At 39.1% G+C, this 24,892-nt stretch overlaps 1 protein-coding gene across 1 annotated transcript; it reads left to right on the top strand.

Moving 5' to 3' along the window:
* Window positions 1-23,852, top strand: MEMO1 (mediator of cell motility 1; the record flags this gene model as incomplete). Its single annotated transcript, XM_042818561.1, has 9 exons — window positions 1-55; window positions 9,665-9,746; window positions 11,322-11,390; window positions 13,326-13,438; window positions 14,769-14,880; window positions 15,361-15,503; window positions 16,667-16,743; window positions 21,886-21,990; window positions 23,176-23,852. Coding segments are annotated over 9 exons (888 nt in total), but the record flags the coding sequence as incomplete, so codon positions are not given.
* Window positions 23,853-24,892: the final 1,040 nt, after the last annotated feature.

Genomic DNA, 24,892 nt, shown 5'->3' with positions numbered 1-24,892 from the left:
AACCGGGTGCTCTGCCGGGAGGCCAGCCACGCCGGCAGCTGGTACACTGCCTCAGGTAGCGGCGCCGCGGCCCGGGGCGGGGGGTGGGGGCTGAATCAGCACTTTGCGCCGGGGCCGGGGAGCGCGGCGAGCCCCGCCCCGACGGCGCGGCCGGCACGTGGCGGGCGGGGGGCCGCGGCAAGCTGGGGCCGAGGCTGGCGGCGTGTCGGCGGCCCCCCCGCTCGTGTCGCCGTGTGCCCCTCCCGGCGCTGTGTCCGGGGCCGAGTGGCCCGGGGTTCCTCCTTGGGGTTTAGAGGGCGCGGAGCATGTGCTGCAGGGGTCGGTGCCGGGCTGGGGGGTAGGAGGAGGCTTCGTTCTCTGCCTGCGGCCCGACTCGTGGCTGCTCCTCCGAAGCTCCTCTTGTGCTAGCGGTTGTATGGAGCGGGCTGTGTGCCTTTTCTAAAAGCGATATTGGTGCGAAAAGAGCAGAAGGGAGGTGGTGCGTTGGAGGGGGGGAGCTCCCCACCCTCACGTCAGAAGTCAGGAATGGCTCTGTTTCTATGCACGTGTGCGTGGCGGTACCCTCTGCTGGGTTTTGGAGCTGTGTTGGAATCCCAGTTGCGTTTCCATAGCTGTTACTGAAGCGACGTGCAGCAGACAGTCCGCTGTTGGCCCTGGGGATAAAGACCGTTGCAGAAATGTGGGTGAGCGAGAGGTTCTTGTAGAGAACACCTGGGGTGCAGAGATAGGGGAAGGGTGCAGTCAAAGCCCTCTGTGTGTTCAGAATCCTAAACTGATATTTACAAAGGACTTCTTCTGGCTGTAATGAAGTGGTTTCCTCTCTCCTTCACAAAGTAATGAATAAGGTATGAGGCAAAAAAAAAAACTGGAAAGGAAGTAAAGAAATACACGGGGGAGGTGATACCGGAAGATGCAGGCTGTGAGATAAGGAGCAGGGCTGTCGGCTGTGGCTGTCTGCTTCCAGACAACAATAGAGAATGACTGTCTTCCTTTTGAGCCTCACGTTGGAGGCATAATGGCTGTGTCCATTGCACAACTGGCCTCCAACCTGTGTCTGGAGCAGACAGCTTGAATTTAGTTTTCCAGTTGTTTGGAGAGAAAGGTAGTTGCCCTCTAGCAAGCAAATAGGACTGTGTCAAAGGTATTTTTAAATGTGCGAACATCAGAATGTTAAGACTGGGTGACACCATCACATCTGTTTGTGCTTCTTGTCGTTTTGTTTATTAATATGGCAGAAAATGGCTTTGCAGTGTGGAATTACTAAAGGACCTTAGCTATATCTTGTAGCTTTGATTTTGATGCTGGCTTCATTCCAGGTTGCAAATAAAACAATATCTACTTTTGCATCATAATTAATTCGTGAGGCATAGCTACTGTTTGCTGGCATTTTTTTGTTGTTGTTTTGTTTTTTTCCCTGTGTGAATTCAGCAGGTAGTTCTGTGGGACTACATCTCTGTAGGTCTGTGTGACCAGTTTGGCCAGTAGGACTTGTCTGCAGTGGGACATCCAGAAACTCTCTGGCTGCCTGTGGCTATTAATGGCTGGGGAGGGGTTGGGTAGGGTGGCAGGCACCTCCCTGCAAGAAAACAACCAAACAAGGATATTAAAGGGAATCATGTTCTAACTAGTTGTGCTGATGGTACTTCTGACAAGTTAAATTGTAACTGCTAGTCCGTGGCTTTGGGGTTGGTGGATAATGTTGCATAGACTGCAAGTTTTAGGTGATGTTTTTACCTTTTGGGGGGATTCTTTTATGAATGAGAGAACTTTATTAATGTTTCTTTCTGTAGAGCTGTTGTGTGCCATTTACATAGGGTGTGTGAGGCTGCAGATAGGGGCTACATGTAGTTTGCTGCCTGGGAACTCATTCTTGAATTCTACTTGGGGAGGGTCTATGAAAAGTGAGCAGGAAACAGATGAGGACCAAGAGGGCATTCGTTTACCATAGAATTAGAATAGCAATAGTTCTTTGCATTCCTGTGATTCTGCAGGAATCAAGTCCTTCTACCTACACCCTTTGTGCTTACCCAGAAGCGATTTGATGGGTTATATTCAACTGGTTAGCATTTAAGCTTCCCATCTCCTGAAAACTGTTCTATTTCAATAGAGCTGAGCTCCCTTGTGCAGAGCAAGCAGGTACTTTGGGAACCCTCATCTCGCTCCATAGGTAAGATGACTATTAGCCTGCTACATCTGTCCAAAAGGGGCAACAAGAAATGTGGTTCTTGAAGGACATGTTCAAAAATTTATAAGATCTGACAGTCGATGTCTGATCTGGGAAAAAGATTAAGTTAGCTGAGAAGAGGACCCTGAAAGCTGAGGGAGAAGAGGGTGAAGAACAGATCTGAAATGGAAAACAGAATTGTGGCTAAAGGATATCCTTGAAAGGATGCCCTTAAAAGGGTTTACAAGAAATACTGTTCTTTCTCATTGAAGACCAATCGTTTTTGTAGGGCAGCAATTGCTTTAGCTGAAAATAAACCCTCATTCCACTTTGTTTTCTCCAGCTATGGAATATGTACTGCTTGGGTGTTCTGCCTTGGAAAATATAAACATGCGCTACATTCTAGTGAGAATACATCACCTAATTGTGTGATGTTAATAAACTTTTCAGAGCTGTTGAGACTGGCTGCCTGATTATGCACATCTAGGCGTGCCTACACATTAGTGTGTCATATCTAGCTGTAAGTAAACAACTTTGTTGTTGAGAGAGGGAGGGTGATGTCACAGGCAGAAAGCACTGCAACTTCTGCTTGTCAATGAAGTTGGGGGATGCTTCATGGTGGTGGTAGTGCTTAACTTCCAAAGTACTCTACATCCGTACCGTGCTATTGTAAAAGAACACTTAAAAAGCAACTTCCTTAATAAATTTCTGCAGTTGAGTTCTGGATGATGATAATTATGATAGAATATCACATCTTCTAGAATTCTTGGTGTAGGGAAGTTCGTGTTTGTCCCACATCAGTCTGAATAGTATATTAATGGACTTTAGATGTGGACTTGTAGAGCATTTGTCTAATGAGATGTGTTTGGTCAGACAGTTAAGAACAATGTTCCTCCTTCAACTTAGCAGCAGCTCTGAAAAGGGGAAGCTCTGCAAATAAGCTTTGAAAATGTACTGTTGTGACCAATGCTAAGAGTAGGCTACTGATCTAAGTAACTTTTTTTTGTCACTTCCAGACTTCTATCTGTATGTTGTTGTTGTTTTTTTTACTGAAAGTCTGAGATAGTATGTGACGTGCCATTGCTTCTCTGGCCTAGCAACCTGGTGTATGGTGGCTGCTAAAACTGCTTGCGAAAATAAGATACAGGCATACTAATGTAGACAAAATGATGAACCTGTTGCTCTGCTCTAACAGATGCATGTATATTTCTGAAGTATTATCATTCTGTGGTGAAAGATTGTACACTGATTTATTTTTGGAAGAAAATCCTGCTGGGTTAATTCAATTGCTTAGCATTCAGATCTCTTGAGAAATTGATTTTGACCAGCAGGGAAAAGGAGAAGATTAGGGACAACATGAAACAAAAATCACATAATTTTCCATGGCTCAAAACACAGGGCAGATGCTTTCCTAGATAGAATCATAGAGTGGCTTATGTTGGAAAGGATCTCAAGGGTTGTCAGGTTCCAGCACCCCTACCCAAGGCAGCATTGTCAACCATTGGATCAAGTACTAGATAGGTTGCACAGGGCCCCAGCCAACCTAGCCAGTTCTGTGGGACATTGATCCATGCATCCCTGAAATGAGAATAAATATTATTTTTTGTGTATCCGGTTATCTTCTTACATTATGTGTAGCATGCCGTTACAGGTGAGATGTCACACGGGGTGCTTAACACACTTCATTTACTGGCAGCCAGCCTGCCTTGTCTGGCTCCTGGAAGTGCTGATCGAATACTACAGCACTCCTTAATAGAGTGTGTGATAAGTTCTCTTCTCTCAACCTTTCTCCAGTCAGTGGCATCCTGATACAATTAAAACACAAAGGATGTGAGCGAGTTGTTCCAAATCACGTGAGCAAAATCAGATTGACCATGTAGATGACAATACTGCATGAGTTGAAATTTGTCCTGTAAAATGGGTTTGTCATCGTGTTAGGTACGCTTTATTTCTGTTCTCTGTGACTAAGCCTTGTGATCAGAAGTGTGGCTCTGGTAGCCCGTACCAAATCCTTTGACCTTAATTTCTGTATGCTTTTTAATGCAAATGTAAGTTGGCATAGTAATCACTGCATTGACTTGAAAGGCCATTGCAGTCCTGAGTTACTTTGTGTGATGAGCCAAGTAAATAGTCTATCTCTGCATAGATATTTGAGTGAGGGGTAGAACCTTATGGTTGTCTTGTACTCATTTCTTATCAATATCAGAAAAAAGTGTGTACATCAGTTACAGCCATTTCTACTCGGCGACTGTCTTCTCGAATGAGTGTCAGGTCTTTGCCGGGCCTTCTGCATGCGTTCTGAAGACAAATGTGGCTGCTGGGGTGCCTCCCACTGACTTCTGGAGCCACGGCATCCTGCCTTCACTCAGCACAGAGCTGCTGCTCAGTGCTTTGCTGAGCCTGAGTGTCTGTGGTGGTAGAAGGGGCCAGAAGTGAATGATGCGAGTGGCTTTGTGAGCTGTTAGACTGTGAATGCAGGTATGGGAGGGGGCTAAGGGAGTTGGTTGCTGTTTCATCCAAGTTTTTTGGAAGTCCATAATCTGGTGTGCCAGGAAGCCTGGTGCGCTCCCATAATTTGGAGTAACTCACCAAGGCGCATTCATAAACATAATGCGGAAGTAATGCATGTAAACATCACCATGTTGTTTGTCTTGGTAAGTGCAGTGGATCCAGGAGAAAAAGAAAACATGAGGGACAGTGAAATGAGAGGAAATAGTGACCTGATGCTGCTGTACCCAGCTCTTTTCACTAATAATGTTTGCAAGATAATTAATTACTGGCCACAAAGTCTTACTGTTGTGACATTAGCTGGCACATTTCAGATGCAGCCAAGCACAACTGTTCTTACCTTAAAATCTGTGAACAACTAATTGTATTATCTCAAGAATTCAGTATTTGCTTTGCGAGGTTAAAGACTGCATGTAATGTTTCTCCCCTTTTGATCTTCTTTCTTAGAAATTTTATGGGAAAAGTGGATGCGTTGTTGTGTTCCATGATTAATTTGTAAGAGATCCAGCATTAACGTGCAGACTTCTCTATTCAACATTGTGCAGTGCAAAAGTATACTGAAGTAATTTTAAATACACTTCCCTGGCTATTGTTTCTAGCTGGATCACTTAAACACAGTTGAAGTCAAGACACTCCAAGTAAAGAAAATAAAGCTTCACCTTTTATGGTGCAAATAAAATTGAAAAAGAGCTTTATGTTTGGTGTGCTCCTGAAACAGTCCTGCAAGTATCACCTTGTGAATACTTACACAAATTCTGATTACGTTTAGCACCTAAGTGTTTCACATTAGAGTCTAAATCACTTTCTTGGAGCTACAGAACAGAAGGTCGTTTGTTTTGTCTCTGAATGGCCTAGCTGGGGAGGATTTCATAAAGTAGGTGCGTGTTGGCTGATGTTCTTAATGGATGTAGACAGTGTTTGATTATTTATTTCCCAATAGCTTTCGGTGAAGCAAATTAGAACTGGTAGAATACAGGAAAGCTGGCACGTGCCCGTGGGAACTGCCACCAAAGCAGATTTCAGTGTTGTGGCTTCAGTTTTATATTCCCTCATTCAAGCATTACCTGCTGTTTTATGTTCTTCTTGCAGTGTGTAAAGTAGGAATTTATGTATCGTAAGTATAATCTTCATTTGTATTTTGATGTTTTCTTTTGCAGTCCTGCAATTCACCTAAGTAAATTTCTGCCTTGCTCTTAGGCTGATTTCAGTGTTTCATCAGTATTCAGTATTGGAAAAGTCTATATCACAGCAGCAGAGAATGTGCTTATCAACACAAGCCTTTGAAAGCCATTTCCTATTCCTGACAAATTCCAGTCTTTGTCAGTACAAAGCCTGTTTTTTATTCAAGAATTTGGCGTTTGCCGTTTGAAATAAGCACTTTTTTTTCGAGTGGAACCTGTAGTTTTTAAAACAACCGTTATATTTCTGCAGTTGTAACTAGGAAGAGAAACTAGTCAGTCTTCTGTCACGTTCCAAACTGAAGTCTGCCTGACAGTTGGATTGGTTTAGACTCCCATTCGAAGATGCAGGCATAGGAGTTCCTCCAGTTTATCACGAAACTGCTTTGTGGTAGCCCCCAAGGTTTCACTGTTACTGACCTCGGTTTTTCTAACCTGACACAAGACTAGGGACTCAACAAGTATATCTGCTGTAGGATGTATTAGAATTACTTCTGTAGACTTTCCCATCTATAGGTAAAGATAACGAGAAGATCTAAGGAGTAAGGTGCAGTGAAGAAGAGGTTTGGTTCCTGTAGAACAGCGCATGGCTAGATGGGCAAAAGCTGAAAGTAGAAGCGTAAAAGCTGGGGACAGGGTCTGCATTTCCTCACAGTACATATGCAGTAATTAGCCATGTTCTGAGAACAAATCATGTTATAAACAGTGTTACTGTCACTGTGCTCCACCACTACTTGTACTGCTGCACCTGTTATATATGCATGACTGAGAGATCAGACAGGTGTCCCATGTACTGCTCAGAATTTTGATTGAGCCTTATGCTCTGCCAATGAAAGTGACACCCACTGTAAAAGAGACTTCAAATCACTGGCCTGAAAAGAGAGGTTTTGCACTGGTAATGGTGGTGGCTGTGTCCAGAGCAAGTTTCCAATATATTCTGCTGGCCGTGGCATATGAGCGCTTCAGTCTCATCCAGCAGTGTAAGGTTGGCTATGTGGAACATGTGTTGCTTTGGTGCAGCTTACAAAGCCTGCACTGTGAAGAGTCTAAACAGGGGTGATGAACCGAAGTGTGTGAGTGCTGCATGTTTGATACATGAGGTAACACCATTTAACCATTATTAACCATTATTTTAATGGAATGATTCCTTTTTGCTCACTGCTTTGGATGATGTTGATTGTAAAAAAATAAGTGCAGCTTCTAGGCAGGAAACTTGAACCAACTGTGTCTGTAGCTGTCCCTGTACATCTGTCTGCTGGAGACTTAGTCTGTACTCACAATTATTCTTAGTTGGTGGAATTTCTGCCAGTTTGCTAAACAAAACAGGATGTGAAATATCCATAGATAACGTCAACATTCTTTAGTTGCATACTTATACCTTATTTCAGAGGATTGAAATCCTGCCATAATATTGCTTGTTTCAGTGAAGCTCATGGTTTTTGCTTAATCTTTCTTCAGTCAAGGACAGGTCTCATCTTGCAGTATTAATGCTGAAGCATGCTGACTGTTCACAGAATTCAGCAGGCTTTCTGAGGCCTAAAAAAAAACCAAACTGTTGCTCTATCTGCCAGCTTTCCCAGGCTGGGCTTTCTACCTGGTACTGAAGAGACAGGAACCCCTCTTCCTTCCCACCCCTGCAGCACAAGGTTAGACAGGCAACATTGTCAGCTGAAGAGCTGACTGTTTCACTTATCTGGGGACTGTTTGCAAAAGCTTTTTTCTATTTTAACTCACGTTCACATATGAAGAAAACTTACGGTGCTATTCGTCTCCTATTATATCATCCCATATGGCAGAACATACCTACTGTGATAATGTGGGCTTATTTATATTGTATATATTCATTTCAAATATTTTGACTTTAGCCTTAAGCGCTGTCATGTTTGATAAACTGAAAGAAAAACCTCTCTGAACGCTTTAAGTTGGTGCTAACAGTAGCTTTCTGTCCCTGGGTAATGTGCTAACAAGGAAATTACAGTGCTAGAATATCCCCCTGAAAATATTTGTAAGAACAGGGAGCTGCAGGTAATCCTGTCAGTAATGCGAGTTCTCCTGGGGGCACTGAGGTTTATTTGGGTTTTATTTTACTAAAAGGTTGGATGGGTATGTGTGTGTGGGGGTTATTGTTTGTTTGTTATTTCATTTTCCTTTGCATGCTTCCTTTGGAAAAGGATTTGATTACTTACATTTTCTAATGCAAGTAATATCAAAAAGATGTATACGTTGATAGGGAAACTTGCATTAGGTTTGAGTTAATGATCTCCAAAGTCACCATTAAAGGGGGGAGAAAAGGCTGAAAGAAAACCTGTTACTCCATCCTTGAGTAAACACTGATAGAAGTTCCATCCCTTGGGTTACACAGACTTGTTAGTGATTTTATTGCCTGTAGAAAGAGAAGTCTGTACCAGCAGACCGAGCAAACAGGACGCCTTACTTCACAGCACTGTAAGAGCAGAAGTTCTGGTTTTGGTCCTCTCTGAACAATCATATGGAATATTAGAAAACTACCAAAGATTCTGCACCTTGTGTTCAAACTGTCCAGTGAGTTACCTGATTTGTCTTAATGAAAGATAAATCGTCTTAACTGCCTTCTTAATCAAAAATAGCTGCTGGAGAAGGAATGAAAGAAGGCCAAACACATTGGCTGGGGGTGAGTCCAAGTCTATCTCAGGCTGCCTGTAAGCTCCTGGCACTTCTGCTATAGAGTTGCACCGAGTCCTTTTTGGAGAGAAGGGCGAAGCTGGGGCTGATTCATGGGTTGGTTAAGACTCTGGTTAGGAGATGTTTCAAGGAGTTCTTTCCTAAAGAGCTTTTTTTTAGAAAGTTCTTGAACATGTTTTGGGAGAATTAAGGAAAAAAAAAAAAAGGGTGTTTTTTTTTTTTTTTTGGTTTTTTTTTTTTTTTTTTTTTTTTTTTTAAATTTTAAAAGCGTGCAGTAGAAGCAGCAGAACTAAATTGATATGTGGGTATTTTGGACAGATTCATTGCTTTATAAGGTTACAGCACTGCAGCATGCCACTTGTGCCACATTAAAGGTGTAGGCTGCATCTGAGGCCCTGGAGGTGATTGTAGATTGATGGAAAGGAGTTGCATAAGTGTTCAGCTTCTACATGTAAGAAAATGGGAATCTTTACAACCACAAAGAAAGTCCTTTCCCCTCCTACCATCCCCTTCTACAAAAGCTGGCATATTGGCAATGTTTTGTGTAGCTGTATGCTGCTCTTGAGAGGGGATGAGATCTGGTCTGTGAAATATGTAGCTAAGTTTATGTCGAGAAGTATATGTACTTGTAGTGTATGATTGGAAGCTGTTGTGGAGTTAGTACTAGCATTTATTTTAAGCTGTCTTCTTTACAGTTCTTCCAGCTTACAACATGCTTTACGTTGTGCTTTGTATTCTATCATATTACTGTTGGCCATCATCATCTCAATATGTATAGGCACACCATCTTCCAATATTGTTTTTTCTTGGCATATGTTATCTTACCACTACTAAATTCTGTGAATATGATTACTGGAAGAATAAATAATCTACTGAGCTCCCTTTTGAGATCAGTGGCCATGCTTTCTAATGATATGCATCTATCCAGACAGCATGTGGATGTAGAATAAATTGACTTCAAGGACTAGGAATTTGGAACTTCTCTAGTGCAAACTTGAACATTACAGGCATGTTGGTTTTTATACTTCCTTTTTCTGGACTGAGACACAGGCCTTGAAGTTTAAGATTATTTTAAATATTGATATATTATATATATGTGTGTATACATATATATTTTTTTTAATGGCTTCAGTATTTCCTTATGTGTTCATAGGACCCCAGCTGAATGCACAACTAGAAGGCTGGCTTTCTCAAGTACAGTCCACAAAGAGACCTGCTAGAGCCATTATTGCACCGTAAGTTTGAAGTCTATTTTTGGTGTGTATAATATTTGGTTTGCTAAATACATACTTATTCTGAGTGATTTTTGAAAACTGGGAAAATCTTGACTATAGCTGAAAGGAATGTCATGTGGATGTTTTTTTTTCCAGATAATATTTAGAAAATGAAGCGGAAGTAGCATAAATCCATGATCATCTTAGTATATGGTCAGTTTTGTTTTGCAGATGGATTGAAGAAATAATCTTTTCCTTGTGATCCACTAAGATAAGAGATGGAGTAGTAGCCTAAGATGACTCTTTCAATGCAGTTATAGCGCTGAACAGCCATGCGTACATTTATTTTTGAAGTCAGCAAAGAGAAAACAACTTTGCAAAGCTAAAACTGCACTGAAACATTTTCCAGCAGTCAAAAATGGTTTGCTTTTGTTGGGTGGGTTTTTTTTTTTTTTTTTTTTTTTTGGTGTGTTTTGTTTTGGTCTACAGGAGAAACAAGCATCATTTAAGTTATTTAGGTAGAACTAAATTTAATGACAATAGTGAAGGCATACGTATAAGAAAGGTATGCTGAGTATTCCAGTTCCTTGTGAGTAGGAAGGAAATTCTAGAAAATGCACCTTAATTCACTTCCTGTATTTCCTGTTGGATCATAGTGTTAACGTAATGTTAGAAGTATTTCATAATAGTATTGAATCAATGGAAGAAATTGTCCCCAGTCTGCCGTGCTCTTTTCTTGCAGGAATATCTGGAGAAAGACTTTCTAGCTGCAGCTTAGATAAGGTGAATTCTTTCTCCAGAACTGTTGGAGATACTTCTGTGGCCTTGCTGAATTGTTTCATTCACCTATGCCTTTGTTTTGATATCTCTAATGTGGAATATGGCTAATAAAATTTTTGTGAAGGACAGAAAAACTCGCATTAGATGGAACCTTTTGAAGGCTCTGTTAACCTGGCTGATTCAGTCTGTCTCCCTTTTATCCGCCTAGTGTACAGTAGTGTACCCTTTTGAAGTAAAATCCAGGGATAATTTTGAGGATAACCTGCTCCAGATACTATCTGTGTATATGCATCATGCTGCATTCCACTCCCTTCCTTGTGCCCACTTATTCTGTTGCTGAGGGTGGTGTTCATCATTGACCTAATATTTTTATTCTCCTTGCTGTTGTAACACATAGTCTGCTTTTGCCAGATTCTTCTACTGTCCTCCATATTGAGTTATACGTATCTGGTTAGGAAGACTTCCTCCAACATTGTATTATTCCCATATCTTATGGCTGCACTCTCAGCATTACTGTGAGCTTCTGACAGTATGCAGTTATACAGTGGATTTACTGTATCTTTTATAAATAATGAAAGGTGCTTTGATTAAGGAGGCCTATTGCATGTTTACTGCTAGCTCTTTTACAAATATGTCATGCATGCATTCAGTATTGGGATAGTGCTCTTCAGCTGTTCCATGAGATGGTTTGGGGATTATTCTTGCTATTTCTAGTTATTAGGGGATGAAAATGCTAATATTTAATAGCAATATAAATATTATGTGTGTTTTACAAAAATGTTAAACATAGTTAATACTGTTTAACTTGATTTACAGCCATGCAGGTTATACCTATTGTGGATCTTGTGCAGCCCATGCTTACAAGCAAGTAGATCCTAATATTACGTAAGTATTAAACTCTTTTTTAGAAATCTTACAATGAGGTCTATGCAGTGCTTCTTGTTTTCCTTATATTTTTGGGTTTGGTTTTTTTTCTGTCTTTTATGCATTCATTTTCTATTCTTTAAACCTCACGGTGCTCAAATTGTTTGAATCTTAGAAAAAAAAATAGTGTGATATTGTTGAGGAAGAACATGTAAAGCAGTATTTTCAGAAATGTGGAGATTTATTGGCAGCTACATTTCTAGTAGGGAGATGCTAAAGGTGCTCTTTCAACAAATAATAATATAAAATTTGCTTTACTACTCAATGTTCCATCGCTTTTCTACGAGCCTGAGCTATTTTGTATCTTACTGGTCACAGGGTATCTTTGTTTCCATTTTATTTTTTTGTGGATGATTTTGTTTTCTTTTAAGTATACTGAAGTATTTGATCACAATTCTGCATTGGTTTTTCAGTGCAGGATTATGGGCTGAATGCTGCCAGGATTCTCTTCTGCTGTGGAGGAAAAAGTAACCATTGCATGTATATAATACTTGAAGTCAGTGGAAGTTACTTGTTGTAATAGTTTTAAATGGATTTGTGTTACTAATGGCACAGGCTTAGAAATAAAACCCCGAAATTTAAAAAAAAAAAAAAAAAGAAACACCACCAACAAACTACCCCCACTGTAGTCTGTGTCTTCATCTAAAAATATGAAGAGATTTTATTCTAGTAAAAAACATAGTTCTTGCCTATTTTGACAGCAACATTTGTTCAATGAGAATTTTAAAGCATCTCCAATGTTCACTCACTGTGTGGATCTTGTAATGCCAGTCTAAAAACTGGCTCTATCAATTGCTTATGAGATAAGTGTCATACTCCCAAAGACAATGTTAGCATGCACTCTAAACTATTGTAAACAAAGTGAAGATAACTTAGTGTGCCAGAGAACTGGTTTCTCTAAAACTAAATCAAGTTGCGTTCCCCAGGTTCAGTGATACAGTGAGTTAATTGAACTTTCTGGATCACTTACTGTTTTATTGCATGGGATGTCTAGAATTCACTAGAGTGTAATTAATCTTTCAACTGAACTATTGCACATTTAGATTTTTTGGTTTGTATGAGCTCTGTAAACAGGTACAGTATTTTAGTATTGCTCTTATTTCACATGTAAAGAAAGAAGAAATGAAAATCTTTTGATGTTTCCACCACTTTAGTTCAGTGCAGAAATATCATGTGATCCTGATTCTGAAAAGCTGAATTTCCTGTAGATTTTTCTGAAGTTCTGTGACAGGAGAGCTCCTAATAGTTAAGCAAGAGCCAGGAACTGATGACTTCATGAAATATCTTGATGATGGGTGGAAGAATATCAGGGCAATGTCAGCTGAAGCTATAAGTGTGTAGATCCAAATCCCTGTTTTTAATGCAACAATTGGACAAATACACCATTTGAGATTAGCTTAAAGTGGAATTTGGTAAAGCGTGAAGTAAAGGCTCATCAAGTAAACTATTGAACAGCTCTGAATAGATGATAGATCTATAATCCTCATTTGAGAGTGCATACCTGTAATCGTTGACTGTGTATAACTGAAGGTTGAGTTAGATTTTTCAATTCACTCCTTGGACCAAAGGGCTATCATGTATAATTCTGCCTTCAGATGACTCCAGTCAGTTGCTAGGTGATTAGTGTTGGCATATAATCTGTTTAAGAGGTTTAAAGCTACATGAAGCATTACTGCACTGGTCTTATGATTGTTTCTGAGTAACTGAGTGAGGCTGGTTCAAGGATTGATCCGTGGTCTGATTCATAATAGAATAAAACTCTGCTGTTAACCACCAGGTAACTGCTGAAAGTATCACTTCGTATGTCAGCATTTTTACTGAACTTGTCACTCGAAACCAAGTCTCTGTACAATTGCTGTTGTCTAAATTCTGGGCCTTTTTTGTTGATCGTTGTAGCCGAAAAATTTTCATTCTTGGGCCTTCCCATCACGTGCCCCTTTCCCGATGTGCACTTTCCAGTGTGGACATTTATAGAACGCCTCTGTACGATCTCCGAATTGACCAAAAGAGTAAGTGTGCAATAAAGCTTACTTGCTGTTGACTGCTGGGGCTTTAGAATTAGCTGTGACAGTGCAGTGCTGAGGACCCTTGTGGTGCTGGGCACATCATTGCTTTTGTGTGGCATACAAATGTGAAACTTTTTACTCCAATGAAAGCTAACTTCTTGATGATCCTGGTGGTTGCAGGCACTAATATATTAAGATCATTGCCTTTTGCTCCTGCGTGTGAACAATACTCAGTCTTTCTTTAAATAATCTTTATCAGTATGAGTTTGTGCTTCTTGACAAATCTTAAAAAGCAATCACAAAATTAACAAGTGCTGCATTTAATTAATAGCCCCTCCACACGCGTGCTCCAGCATTCTCTGAAGTATCCTATCTGCAAAAAACACAGTGCTTTAGTTGGCTTGAGTGTATTTCTAATAAAGGAACAAAAAACTACCTTTATTTGGATGCTCTATTGCATGTGACTTATTTTTTACACTGGTGCAGTGCCTACAGGACTTAGTGTTAGTCCATGAAAGACTGGTCTTTGACAGTAAGTTTAAAGATGCAGTGAAGATGGCTGTGATATTCTCAGTTGTGTATGTTTCAAAGTATATCTAAACTATACAGTATCTAATTAGCAATCTAGTGGTATTTAGCCAGTTTTATGTTGCTATCTTATTATCACTGATTAACCAAGCTAGTTCAGGCTTCCTGTGTGGTGCCTGCAAAATCTTCCTTAGGTACCAAATAGTTCAGGTTTTGCATTTCTGTAATGGAGGATGAGGCAGTGCTCTACATCAGGTGACCCACCGAGTAGAGTTTTCAAATGCAGAGATCACTGTTTGCATACCACCAAGTTTGCTTAGGAGAATGAAAATTAACTTATAGGGGTGGGTTACTTAATCAGATTTTGCTTTCTCTAGACCTCATAATTCAGTAGCTGTAGTAGTAATACATCCAGCAATGGCTCAGCTGGTCAACTTTTAAAAAATATATATTTATGATGGTGTAGTTTAGGAAAATCAGAGTTGAAAGTGTAGGCAGTGCATGTATATTTCTTATGTTCTACTGTGCTATGAAGCTTTATTATTAGATCTTGTACCATAACTGAAAATCTCAATACTAACAAGGTGACTTGATTTAACACGCCTTTATTCTGTGAATTAAATAGTTTATGACTTGAACATAACTTTAATCTTAAATTGATGCAGAAATCAAATGCTTTATGTTGACAGCTCTTGGAGACAAGTAATTTGATTCACTAGGCTTATTTCTGATAATGGTGCACTATATTTTGCTTTATTGTTTGTGTGTGGGGAAGAATGATATAAATATTTTTGATTCATTTCAGTTTATGGAGAGCTGTGGAAGACCGGAATGTTTGAGCGTATGTCTTTACAGACAGATGAAGATGAACACAGTATTGAAATGCATTTGCCTTATACTGCTAAAGCCATGGAAAGGTACTAAGGTTAATTACTTCTCATACAAGAGGTCCATGATGTGCATTAAAATGCAGTTGAGACATTTAAAGTACAGAAAGAAGAGGTAATATTCTTTGTAGGGATTTTCCTACCATGGTTCCCCATCTTTCAATGAAAACCTTGGGGAGGAGGGATCAGAGACAAGTATTATTTGCTTGGAAAAATAGTCTACATTTGGACAGTACTTGTACACGGAGATTTTCTTTTTGTTCATTGGTTTCAATGTGTCTTTTCATTTTCCTAGTGTTTCCATTTTGCAGCAAAAATGCTGTTTTGGGGAGGGGTTTATATTCTGAAACTGAAGTGGTTTCAGGTTTTAGAGCAACTTAGGAGTGTGATCCTTATCACGTGTACTATAGCTCTAAAACATCCTTTTAAAACATTCTGCAAATTGTTAGCAAGTCCTAAAACACCTTCAGATGTCATTTAAATTACAGCCTTTTTTCTTTTGCTTACAAGCCATAAGGATGAGTTTACTATTATTCCTGTGTTGGTCGGAGCACTGAGTGAGGCAAAAGAGCAGGAATTTGGAAAACTCTTCAGTAAATACCTAGCTGATCCTAGTAACCTCTTTGTGGTTTCTTCTGACTTTTGCCATTGGGGTAAGTTTCACATCTCTCCATGACAGCAGTATGATTAATATTTTGTATTTGCTTCTTAAAAAATGTCTTTCATGAAACACAATTTGACATTTTAACTTTTGGTAAATGTGTATTTGAAACTTTAATAAAAAAAAAAAAAAAAAAAGTTGGAGCAATAGACAAAAATGAAGTGATAGTATATTTTTCAGTGTAGCAAAGAAGTGGTGAAGAAATACGAGTTTATAAATATCTTTTCACTTACAATGAAATATCTGAAGTTTCTTTTTTTTTTTTTTTTTATTCTTAAACATCTCAAAGGATATTGCAAAACTAACTAGTTTACAATTCACTGGACATGACAACATCCCTTTGGAAATAAGTTTTGTATATTTTATTGCTGGGTAAGTTAGCAAATGGAATACTTATGCCAACTCAGCAGAGTTATCCCTCTTCATGGTGGCAGAACTAGATAGATTCCAGAAGCCTTGACATCTGTCATTCTGCTTTAATGCTTTGTTTTCCCTTTACTGTAACAATTGCTGGAAAGGGGAACTGCTTCACAAAGATGTTTCATGTTACACAGCAGACCTTCTTCCCTTTTATTCATGGTCATCTTCGGTCACCTTATATAACCGAGTTCATGTTTTACTCATCTTTGAACTGTGGAATAGGTGGAGCTGTAGAAGAGTGACCTGTGTTCAGCTGTGGCCAATGAGCCATCTAGAACTGTTTAATTGGATTATCATGAGCTTTTTCTTGTAACCTTATTTACAGTGGGTATTATTGTGTGAGCAGTAGTAGCTTGACTCCAGGGTTGACCTTTTGTCTGAAGAGGAATAGCAAAAAGAAATGTTACTTTACATGTAAACTTACAGAAATTGAGTCCAAGGCATTAACAGGCCACTACTAAGTGATACTGCAGTGTCAGTTCTACAGAGCAGGTTTGGTTTTGGTTTTGGTTTTTTTTTTTTCCAAGTACAGCTGCCCTTCTCTTAAGTTCTTTTGCTTGGCTTCTGGGCTGCTTCTGTGGTAGCCCTAAAATTTTCTCAGTGGAGCTAAAAGGTGTAAAGCAAATGAAGAGTACTACTTACAGATATTACAGTTTCAATTAATTTGTAAGTACTAGGGAGTGTTTTAGCTACAAATTTTCCCTTTTTTATTTTATACATGATTTTTGTTTCAAGGTCAGAGGTTCCGTTACAGTTACTATGATGAATCCCAAGGAGAAATTTATAGATCCATTGAGCACCTAGATAAAATGGTAAGTTTTCAGATTTGGTGGAACTAACAAGTTTCTCCTGTACTTTACATTACTTTGAACACGTCGAAAACTTCTCTAACAAAGTGTTACAGGTTGGCTGTTTTATTGTATGTATGCGTTTCCTTTACTTACCAGAGAAAGAACTTAACTGTGTTTTTTTTACTAATATCTTCTGTTTTACTGAGTGTGCACGGTACATTGTGGGTGTAAGCTAATAAGCATATTTTATGAGAATACATGCATGTTTACCTACTTACAATTCCCCCAGTGAATTCCTGTCCATGCACCTTCTTATGCCTATGAAAAACAGCAAAATTATTAAATATTGTGGTAGTACAGACTTGATAGCTGCATATTGAAACAGCTTTGTGATCTTCATGATTGTGTTAAAGGTTTCAGCATCATCTGTTATGAAGAGGAAAGGCTGTAGGGGATTGTGCTCTAGAGGTAAACACAAGTCCCTGTTTCTTGGGGGAGCAGTCTTACCTCTCTTCTATTCTGTAACGGTTGACTGGGGAAAAATGCTAGACCATACTATGTTCTAGGTTTGGCAAATGGTTGGAATGTATGTGAAATACACAAGAGACTGTAATACCAGTTTTGTTACATTTTCTTTGCAATCATAGGAGCCAAATATTTCCTTTTAAATAGGAAAAAAAAAAAAAAGTGTTAACCCTCAAAATAATATTTAACTCACAGAGTAGAAGTAATTTTCCTGGGAACACAGCTTCAAAATTCAACTAAAAATATTGGATCGTTTCTGCAACTTCTGTAAATCTTTTGGAAGAGGCAGCTATTGTTATTTAAGGAGCATTTATTCATTATCTCTTTTCCTCCTGTCTGAAATGAGTAAAATAAGAAATATGTTGGAGAGAGCTCTGGAGTTTTTTTTCTTTGTGTATCTGTATTGACGTCTTTGGTTTTCACCAATCATTGCTGGAATAGAAGCAGTAAATTTGCCTTCACTCAATGCCATTTTTACTAATTCCTATTGTCAGTTGAGAGGTTTCTCTGTGTAGAGTCCCAGAACTTGCAGCTCTGCATGTTTTTGTAGGAGAAAAAGTGTGTTAGCAAACATAGTTTCCTCTTGCTTGTTTCTGTGAAGAAGGCTGGACTTTGGAATTTAATTACTTTTGATGAATATGCTGCTTTGGGCTGTTTCTTTTTGTAGTTATTCAGCCAAAAAGAAATGACATTTTTGAAGCTCTGGTGAAATTGTTGTCTACTGTACACAGTGTAGTGACTTGAAAAGTACTGTCTTTGTCTTAATTCTAACTGGAAAACTAACCATGCTTTGTGGCAGTATACTTTCTTGCCTGTTGGTTCATATCATGCATATGTGAAACATAATTCCATAGTAAGACTCCATGTTCTAACTTGATACAGAGCGATGTTTTTAGTGATTTTAGGGAATTTCTAGCAATAGGACATTAAGCACAGCGCCACGAAGATTTGCCTGTCATATTCTTCCAGCTTTTTGGATGACTCTATTCAATTTCATATGCCCCATTCAGTTACTTTTTTGTTTGTTTGTTTATCTCAAGTATTGAATTTTTTAATGTCACTTGGTGTGCTACAGAGACTACGGTTATAACTTCTGGGCCTCTCCATAGAGAAAATAGCATGAAGTTAGAGACAAAGCTGTTTTAAAACCAGAGGAGATGTCACCCTTTGTGATTGCTGATCCAATAAAATTATTGTTAGCTAAGGGCAATAATTTACAATTATTTACTAGCCAGCAAAGCAGCAGACTTTTCCAGACTTTGTAAGCAGGAAAGTATTCTGTGTTGAGATAAAAATGACTTTGCTTTAGAAATAGCCTTATGGAAGAACTGTGATCTTAGTTAGACTTCATCTTAAGTATATGTGTGTGACTTTTTCCTAGCTAGTGTATAAACAACCCTCACCATTCCAGGCACTAGAGCTTTCCCAACCTCTTAATCACTGTGAGAAATTTCATTTACTGTGGTTCTGTTAAAGACTTGAGACTCGAGCATAGAAGATACAGAGTTGTAAATATTGCTGGGCAAATGTCAGTTTCTCCCCAGCAACTCTTATGTGCCCCTTCTGTTGCCTTGCAGTGTGATCACTGACAGGGGCACCACACCTCCTCTTTAACAGGGGTACCTTCAGGGAGAAGCCTCAAATGGACAGTTGTAATTAAGCAGCGGATGTACAGCACTGTCTTTGTGTGTTATAACCTGGTACTTGCCTGCTTCTTAAATAAGAGCAGAGGAGTATTCTGCAGTGCATCATTGAAGAGTAATTATTCTTCGATTGTGGCTGACCAGAGATTTCAGACTATGCATTCCAACCTTCTTTGCCAGGTTGCTCGCTTTGTGTCTATTTGTGAAGCCTTGAATCTCACTTGAGTCAGCAGGATTCTGTTCCTCTGAATACTGGAAGGGGAGCTGTTCAGGAGCAGCCAGCTGTCTTTGTGGAGAAGCAGTGCACAGCACGGCTGGCTTTTGAGGTGGTTTTTACCGACCACTCCAGTGTGTTAGTACCTTCCAGAGAGCTCCAACCTGAGAAGTCTTTTTAGCTTAGGTGTAATGCAAGACTATGACTTCCTGCCTGACTGCCTGCCTCTTCAGTCTCTGCTGTGCCCAGCCATTAATTTTTATGTTTATCTCCTAGTCTGGGTGACTCTGGTGTACAAAGCGAGCTGGACTGACTAGTGTTGACACCAAGTTTCTGCTTCCCTAAGTGTGATAATGGTGGTTAAGTGTGTTTAATTACACTGTATACACCATGCTAGGTAATTGTAGATGCCATTTATCATGCCTGGTTAACTGATCTATGCTGTAATGTCTATGTGATATTGTGATAAAGCTTTGTGATAGTTTACATTTTTGTCATATATTTTTAATTCAGCTGAGCTGAGTTTAGAACAGTTATTCCAAATGCTGAAAGTTTCTGACTAGCTTCATACTTATTTCTGGAACAAACAAAGCACCACCTGATTGAAGTATTTCTTTTGTTCCTCAAAGTCATTTTAGATGAAGAACCAAGCTTGGTTCTGCCACAGTTCTTAAATTTGGAAGTTTGGAATGTCCAGTGGTGCTGAATGCTGATAGGATAGTGGTTACTGCCAATCTCCAACGGATTGTATCAACTCAGCAACGTATGGAGCTCTGTTAATATTTGCTGGGATGAACTGTGTAGCTCTAAATGCTTGCAGAGCTGATTTGTGCATGGAAATAAGCTTATGAGGCATTCTTATAAATCCTCATTCATTCACTTGAGACATGCTCAAATGCCCGTGCACAGTATGTTCTAGTGATTTATGGTTATAAAGTGAGCTTCTTAGGCGAGCAGCCTTTCTTTTAAAGTCATGAAATGGTTTGTTAATGGATGAAATATGTTCTTCTGAGCTCATTCAGTATCTGGTTCTGCTATCTTTAGTATATTCACATGTACAATTCAGCAATAAATGCATGATTTGAGTACGTGCTTCTTAAACTTCTTAGAAATGCAGCAGTATCCGTAATCATTGCTACTTAGAGAGGAGCTGCCTTTGTTTTTGGCGTTCATTTAAGTTCTGTAGATCTAGAGTGTGAGTAACAGCTGATTACCAGCCAGGGGTCTGAACACCTTCTCTGTGACACTACAAGAACTGGGCTCTTGCCAGCAGTTAGTCAGTATAGCTTGCTTTTATTTTTCTGTAAAGTTAATCTTTTTATGAAATCATCTTATGTCTGTTTTTAATTAAAATTACACGTAAGTGATGGTTATGGTTGCTGTCTTCTAATCCTCCCCTGATGCTCGTGGGAATCTCCAGCTCCTTCATTCTCGGCTGTGATCCAGTCTGAATAATTAGTATATCTGCCACATCAGCCAACACCCTTACGGAGTATTAAAGAGGTTTCACTCCTGACGTGGAGACTTCAGACAGACTTCTTCCTGCATCATGATTTCTGCTTTTATCACTTGCTTCACAAAATCAGGAGAAGTGGTTGGGAAACAGAAACAAAAGAAATCTTTGGAGAAATTATCTCTGTTCTTCCTTTTTAATGTAGCTTTCTAATATAAAATTCCCATTGTTCCCATGCAAAGTGTATGCTTTTCTTCTGGTCTCTGAGGAAAAACCTTCCTGCTTCTTCAGCTACAATTAAGAAGCACAGCTATGTGTCCTACTGATTAGCAAGTGTCTGGGGCTCATTGGCCTGGTGAACAGAATTAATCATTTTCAGAGGGAGGAAAAGCAGCAGAAGATGGACACTGGTGTAGCCAAACAAAACTGTGGTGAAACCCGGACAGCAGTGGTGTTTGACCTGCTTTGAACTGCTTTCATCATGTATGATTCGCTGTTTGGTGATAGGAAAAGAGTAGGCTGTGTGTGTAGTTGCAAGATTCCATTTGCTTTTGAGAATGCCAATATTTGCACACGTGGGAGGTTTTGTTTTCCATGCAAGTGTTAGCTTTCCTATAGACCCCATGTCATTGTGGGTCTCATTGTGGTTGGAAAGGAATGTATTAATGTGATGGCCCTGTGGAATATGGAAGCATGGTCTCCTGGCTCTTAGGGTTCTGTGGTGTCCCAACTTGCCAGTGCTTTAGACATATTCTGGATCTGATTTTTATGCTTAAGCAAATGGCACTCCTGTGCCCAGATCAACTGCCTTGTTTGTGTGTTTGATATGTCTAGGAAACATCAGTCTGTGTGCTTGATTTGCACACGTATAATTTGTCTAGAGCTTTTTGACATCCAGAAGTCCCAGGGAAGTGCTCTGTCTTTGAAGATTTAGCAGAGAAAACAGATGGAGGAGAAACTTCTTCCTGCTTTGCTTTTTTAGTAACTGTGTCTGCTTATTGCAGTACAAAATCCTATGAAAGCAGGGATCCTTGGAGGTGGGAGTCAACTAGTCTATGAGAGGAGACTTTTAATGTGAACTTCATTGATACCTGTAAGGAGAGTATCACAGATCATTGGGTCATTGACAGATTTGGAAGAGTTCCTGCCTTTGTAATTTAAGGGCTGGTGGCAAGAAGGCTGCAGGCTAGACCCTCACATGCTGAGACGCCCTCGATAGAAAGTAGAGCACATGAGGAGTAAAAATCCTCTGTGTTCATAAGTAGATGATTACACAGATACCTGCTTATGAATGTGTAAAATAATCATTGCTATCAATTCTTTTTCAGGGTATGAACATTATAGAGCAGCTAGATCCTGTATCTTTTAGCAATTACTTGAAGAAATACCATAATACAATATGTGGAAGACATCCTATTGGCGTATTATTAAATGTAAGTAACGTCTGATCTATTAAGATGCGTAACGTTTAGCAACATGTTTGCATTTGTTTTACATGTAATATTGCTGAAGTATTCCTTAGCTCTAAAATGGCAAGTCCTGAATTAATTTGTTTTTGCAAGCGTTCTCAATTCGGTCTCTAATTTCCTTGTCTTGCTCGTAGACAAATATTCTTACAAAGCCTGAGGCTTTCAGTTGCCTGAGGGAGATGAGGTACCATGATCCTTTTGGATTTCAATGAAAGTTATTCACTTTCTCTTGGCACTTTAAAATAAAATCCATCTCTGTGAAGAAGTATGTTCTTATTCTTCTGAGTCAGTACTTAGAAATGCACTTTATGTGTATATTCTTCTTCAGTATTGCATTTAGCTAGCTATTGTGAATGCCTTGTGATGTGTGACAACATTGTTTGCAAATGTGATGCAAAGGCACTTCTGTAAGAATGAGTGCAGTGCACCGTTAACTCATAAATTTATGGCAATTAGAGTTCAGCTTAACTGGTATTTTATACTTCTTTGCTTTGATGCAGTGCAGGCATAAACCTGCCTTAACTTATTAGTTTAAATGGGTCACAGCTGCTTTACTGATGGAGTGCTGTGGATTTATCATAATGCTTGAGTGAATCTCGCTGTATTTTTTTTTTAATACAATTTAAATCTAAAATATAAGGCACGCTAACATTTTTACAAGGGGAAGATAAAATTCTCTGGAAACGTAGTCTGTGTAGAACATCTAGAAGGGCCTTTTAAAGTGTGATCTCTAGAAGTTCATATGAACAATATCAATACTTGGAGATGCGAGTATAAAAATTCAGTATTATGGCTTAACTGCAGAAATATTTAACTCAGCCTCAAATAATGATGAGTTTTGCAATGGGACTGGGCTAAACTCTGTTAGCTTGCTTTTGCCAGTTGTCACAAAATGTATTTCAGGTGTTTTCTTTTTCTTCAATGGAAAAAATACTGTCTAAAAACTGTTAACAATTTTTTTTGTATTTCTGTATAAATTCCTCATAGAGGTGTAAGTGGTTTGCAAAGGATCTATTTTGAAAGGTTGTTTGGTATTGCTGTATAGAGCTGCATGGATGTATGTAGTACATTGGGGGGCAAGAGCCCTCAAGGGGCTGGGGAAAGAACTGAGGTCTAATCCCTTTTTTTTTTTTTTTTTCCTTTCTCCAGGCTATCAATGAGCTCCAGAAGAATGGAATGAATATGAGCTTTTCATTTTTGAATTATGCTCAATCAAGCCAGTGTCGAAACTGGCAAGACAGCTCAGTGAGTTACGCAGCTGGAGCACTTATGGTTCACTGAACTGCTGAATGCTCAGGGATGGCACCTGCACACATTCTGTATACGGGGTCCCAGCCTAGCCCTTACAAAGATACAGTCCCTGGTCTTTGGGTATACTGAAACCTCAAACTAATAGAACTTCTTTTCTAGTAGGTGTAGTCCTTCCTTAGTTTCAACTCATTTAAAAATGCTTTCTTGTTTAGGACGATGGAAGGAAGAGTGGTATCAAAACATTGTGTGGTTTTTAGGAAAGATAATAGCTGTGAAGGCATGGGTGGCAGACAGTCCTTACAAGTGCGACATGTAAAGCATTTACCATATCCTAAATTTGCACTCTTTGCAGACCTGTGCACATGTACTCAGCTTTCAGAATAGTTTTGCAAGTTGTAAATGGGGGGAAAAAAAGGAGTGGAAGCTTTTTAATAAAAGGAAAAAAGGAAAACAACGCATTTATAAATGATCCTGTATTAGAATATAATAAAACTCCAGTATAGTCAGTTACTACCCGTGATGTACAACAGATATCTTCTATTTTAGTTGCTAATAAAGGGCTACACAAACCAAAATAGTCTGATTTAAACTTATTGCTTTGTGTTCTGTATGTGGCTGCTTGTCATTAACATCCTTTATCCTCAGTTCTTTGCTTGAAATTCAGCCATTCTGTAAAATACTTTAGAATGTATTTTATATTCAACATTTGTTATGCTTATTTCATTTACAGATTTTTTTATCTTAAATCTGCACTGAGTTCAGCTGTGCGAAAGAATTTTTAAAAACTTGTGTGTTTTAATTGTTTTACAGAATTATAAGATATCTTTTAATACGTGATACAAATTTGTATCAGAAATGCTTTTAATGACTTCTTTTCTTGGTTTGGTTATCATAGGGGAATGAATGCAGTATTTTTATTTTAAGTGACTTAAACTGAAAGCAAGCAGCTTAAAATGATAGTTTTTTAGAGTATCTGTGAAGCATTCATAGGCCACAGAAGCCATACGGTGGTACTCTCAAGCAATTATTCCTCAAGGATTTAACTGGGAGGGGAAGGTAAGGTTTCTCTCCTCTATCCTGCACCCTCTTCTCCTCCTTTTTTTTTTTTTTTCTCTGAGGGTTGAGTTCCTTCATGTTCTTGAAACAACAAGGTATCTTATGAGTTCTTGAACTTTCTTCCAAAATAATGGTATACTTATTTGAATTGTTATTATTCTTGAAGGTTTTCTTTCATTCTAATAAGAAATGCAAAATAGAATGGCAGTTCTGGCTCATTATCTAAATGGAGATTTCATTCACTGATATTTGACCTGTTGTCAAGCAAACTCCTGTTACGTTCAGCTTTCCTGGGTAATGGAGGGAAATTTAAGAATTCAATTTAGATTATCTTGGAAAGCTGTGGGAATTCCTAAATGCTCTTCACCTGAAACATAGCAAATGTCCTGAGTTTTTGGAAGTGGGGGAGGGGGATCAAAAACCTCACAGGCAGCAACAAAAAATAACCTTTGCAATATTCCTTCTGCAAACATGCCTTGCTTGCACCTCTTCTATTTTCCTTGTCGCAGTTGACCACCATTTTAATAACAACAGATGAATGCTCCATTTACAGAATGAA

This window comes from Centrocercus urophasianus, unplaced genomic scaffold (genome assembly GCF_019232065.1).
Source record: "Centrocercus urophasianus isolate 14NV4802_14NV808 unplaced genomic scaffold, USGS_Curo_1.0 seq_10, whole genome shotgun sequence".
Lineage (NCBI taxonomy): Eukaryota > Metazoa > Chordata > Aves > Galliformes > Phasianidae > Centrocercus > Centrocercus urophasianus.
The sequence above is the reverse complement of the archived record's forward strand: the minus strand, read 5'-3'. Positions and strand labels throughout refer to the sequence as shown.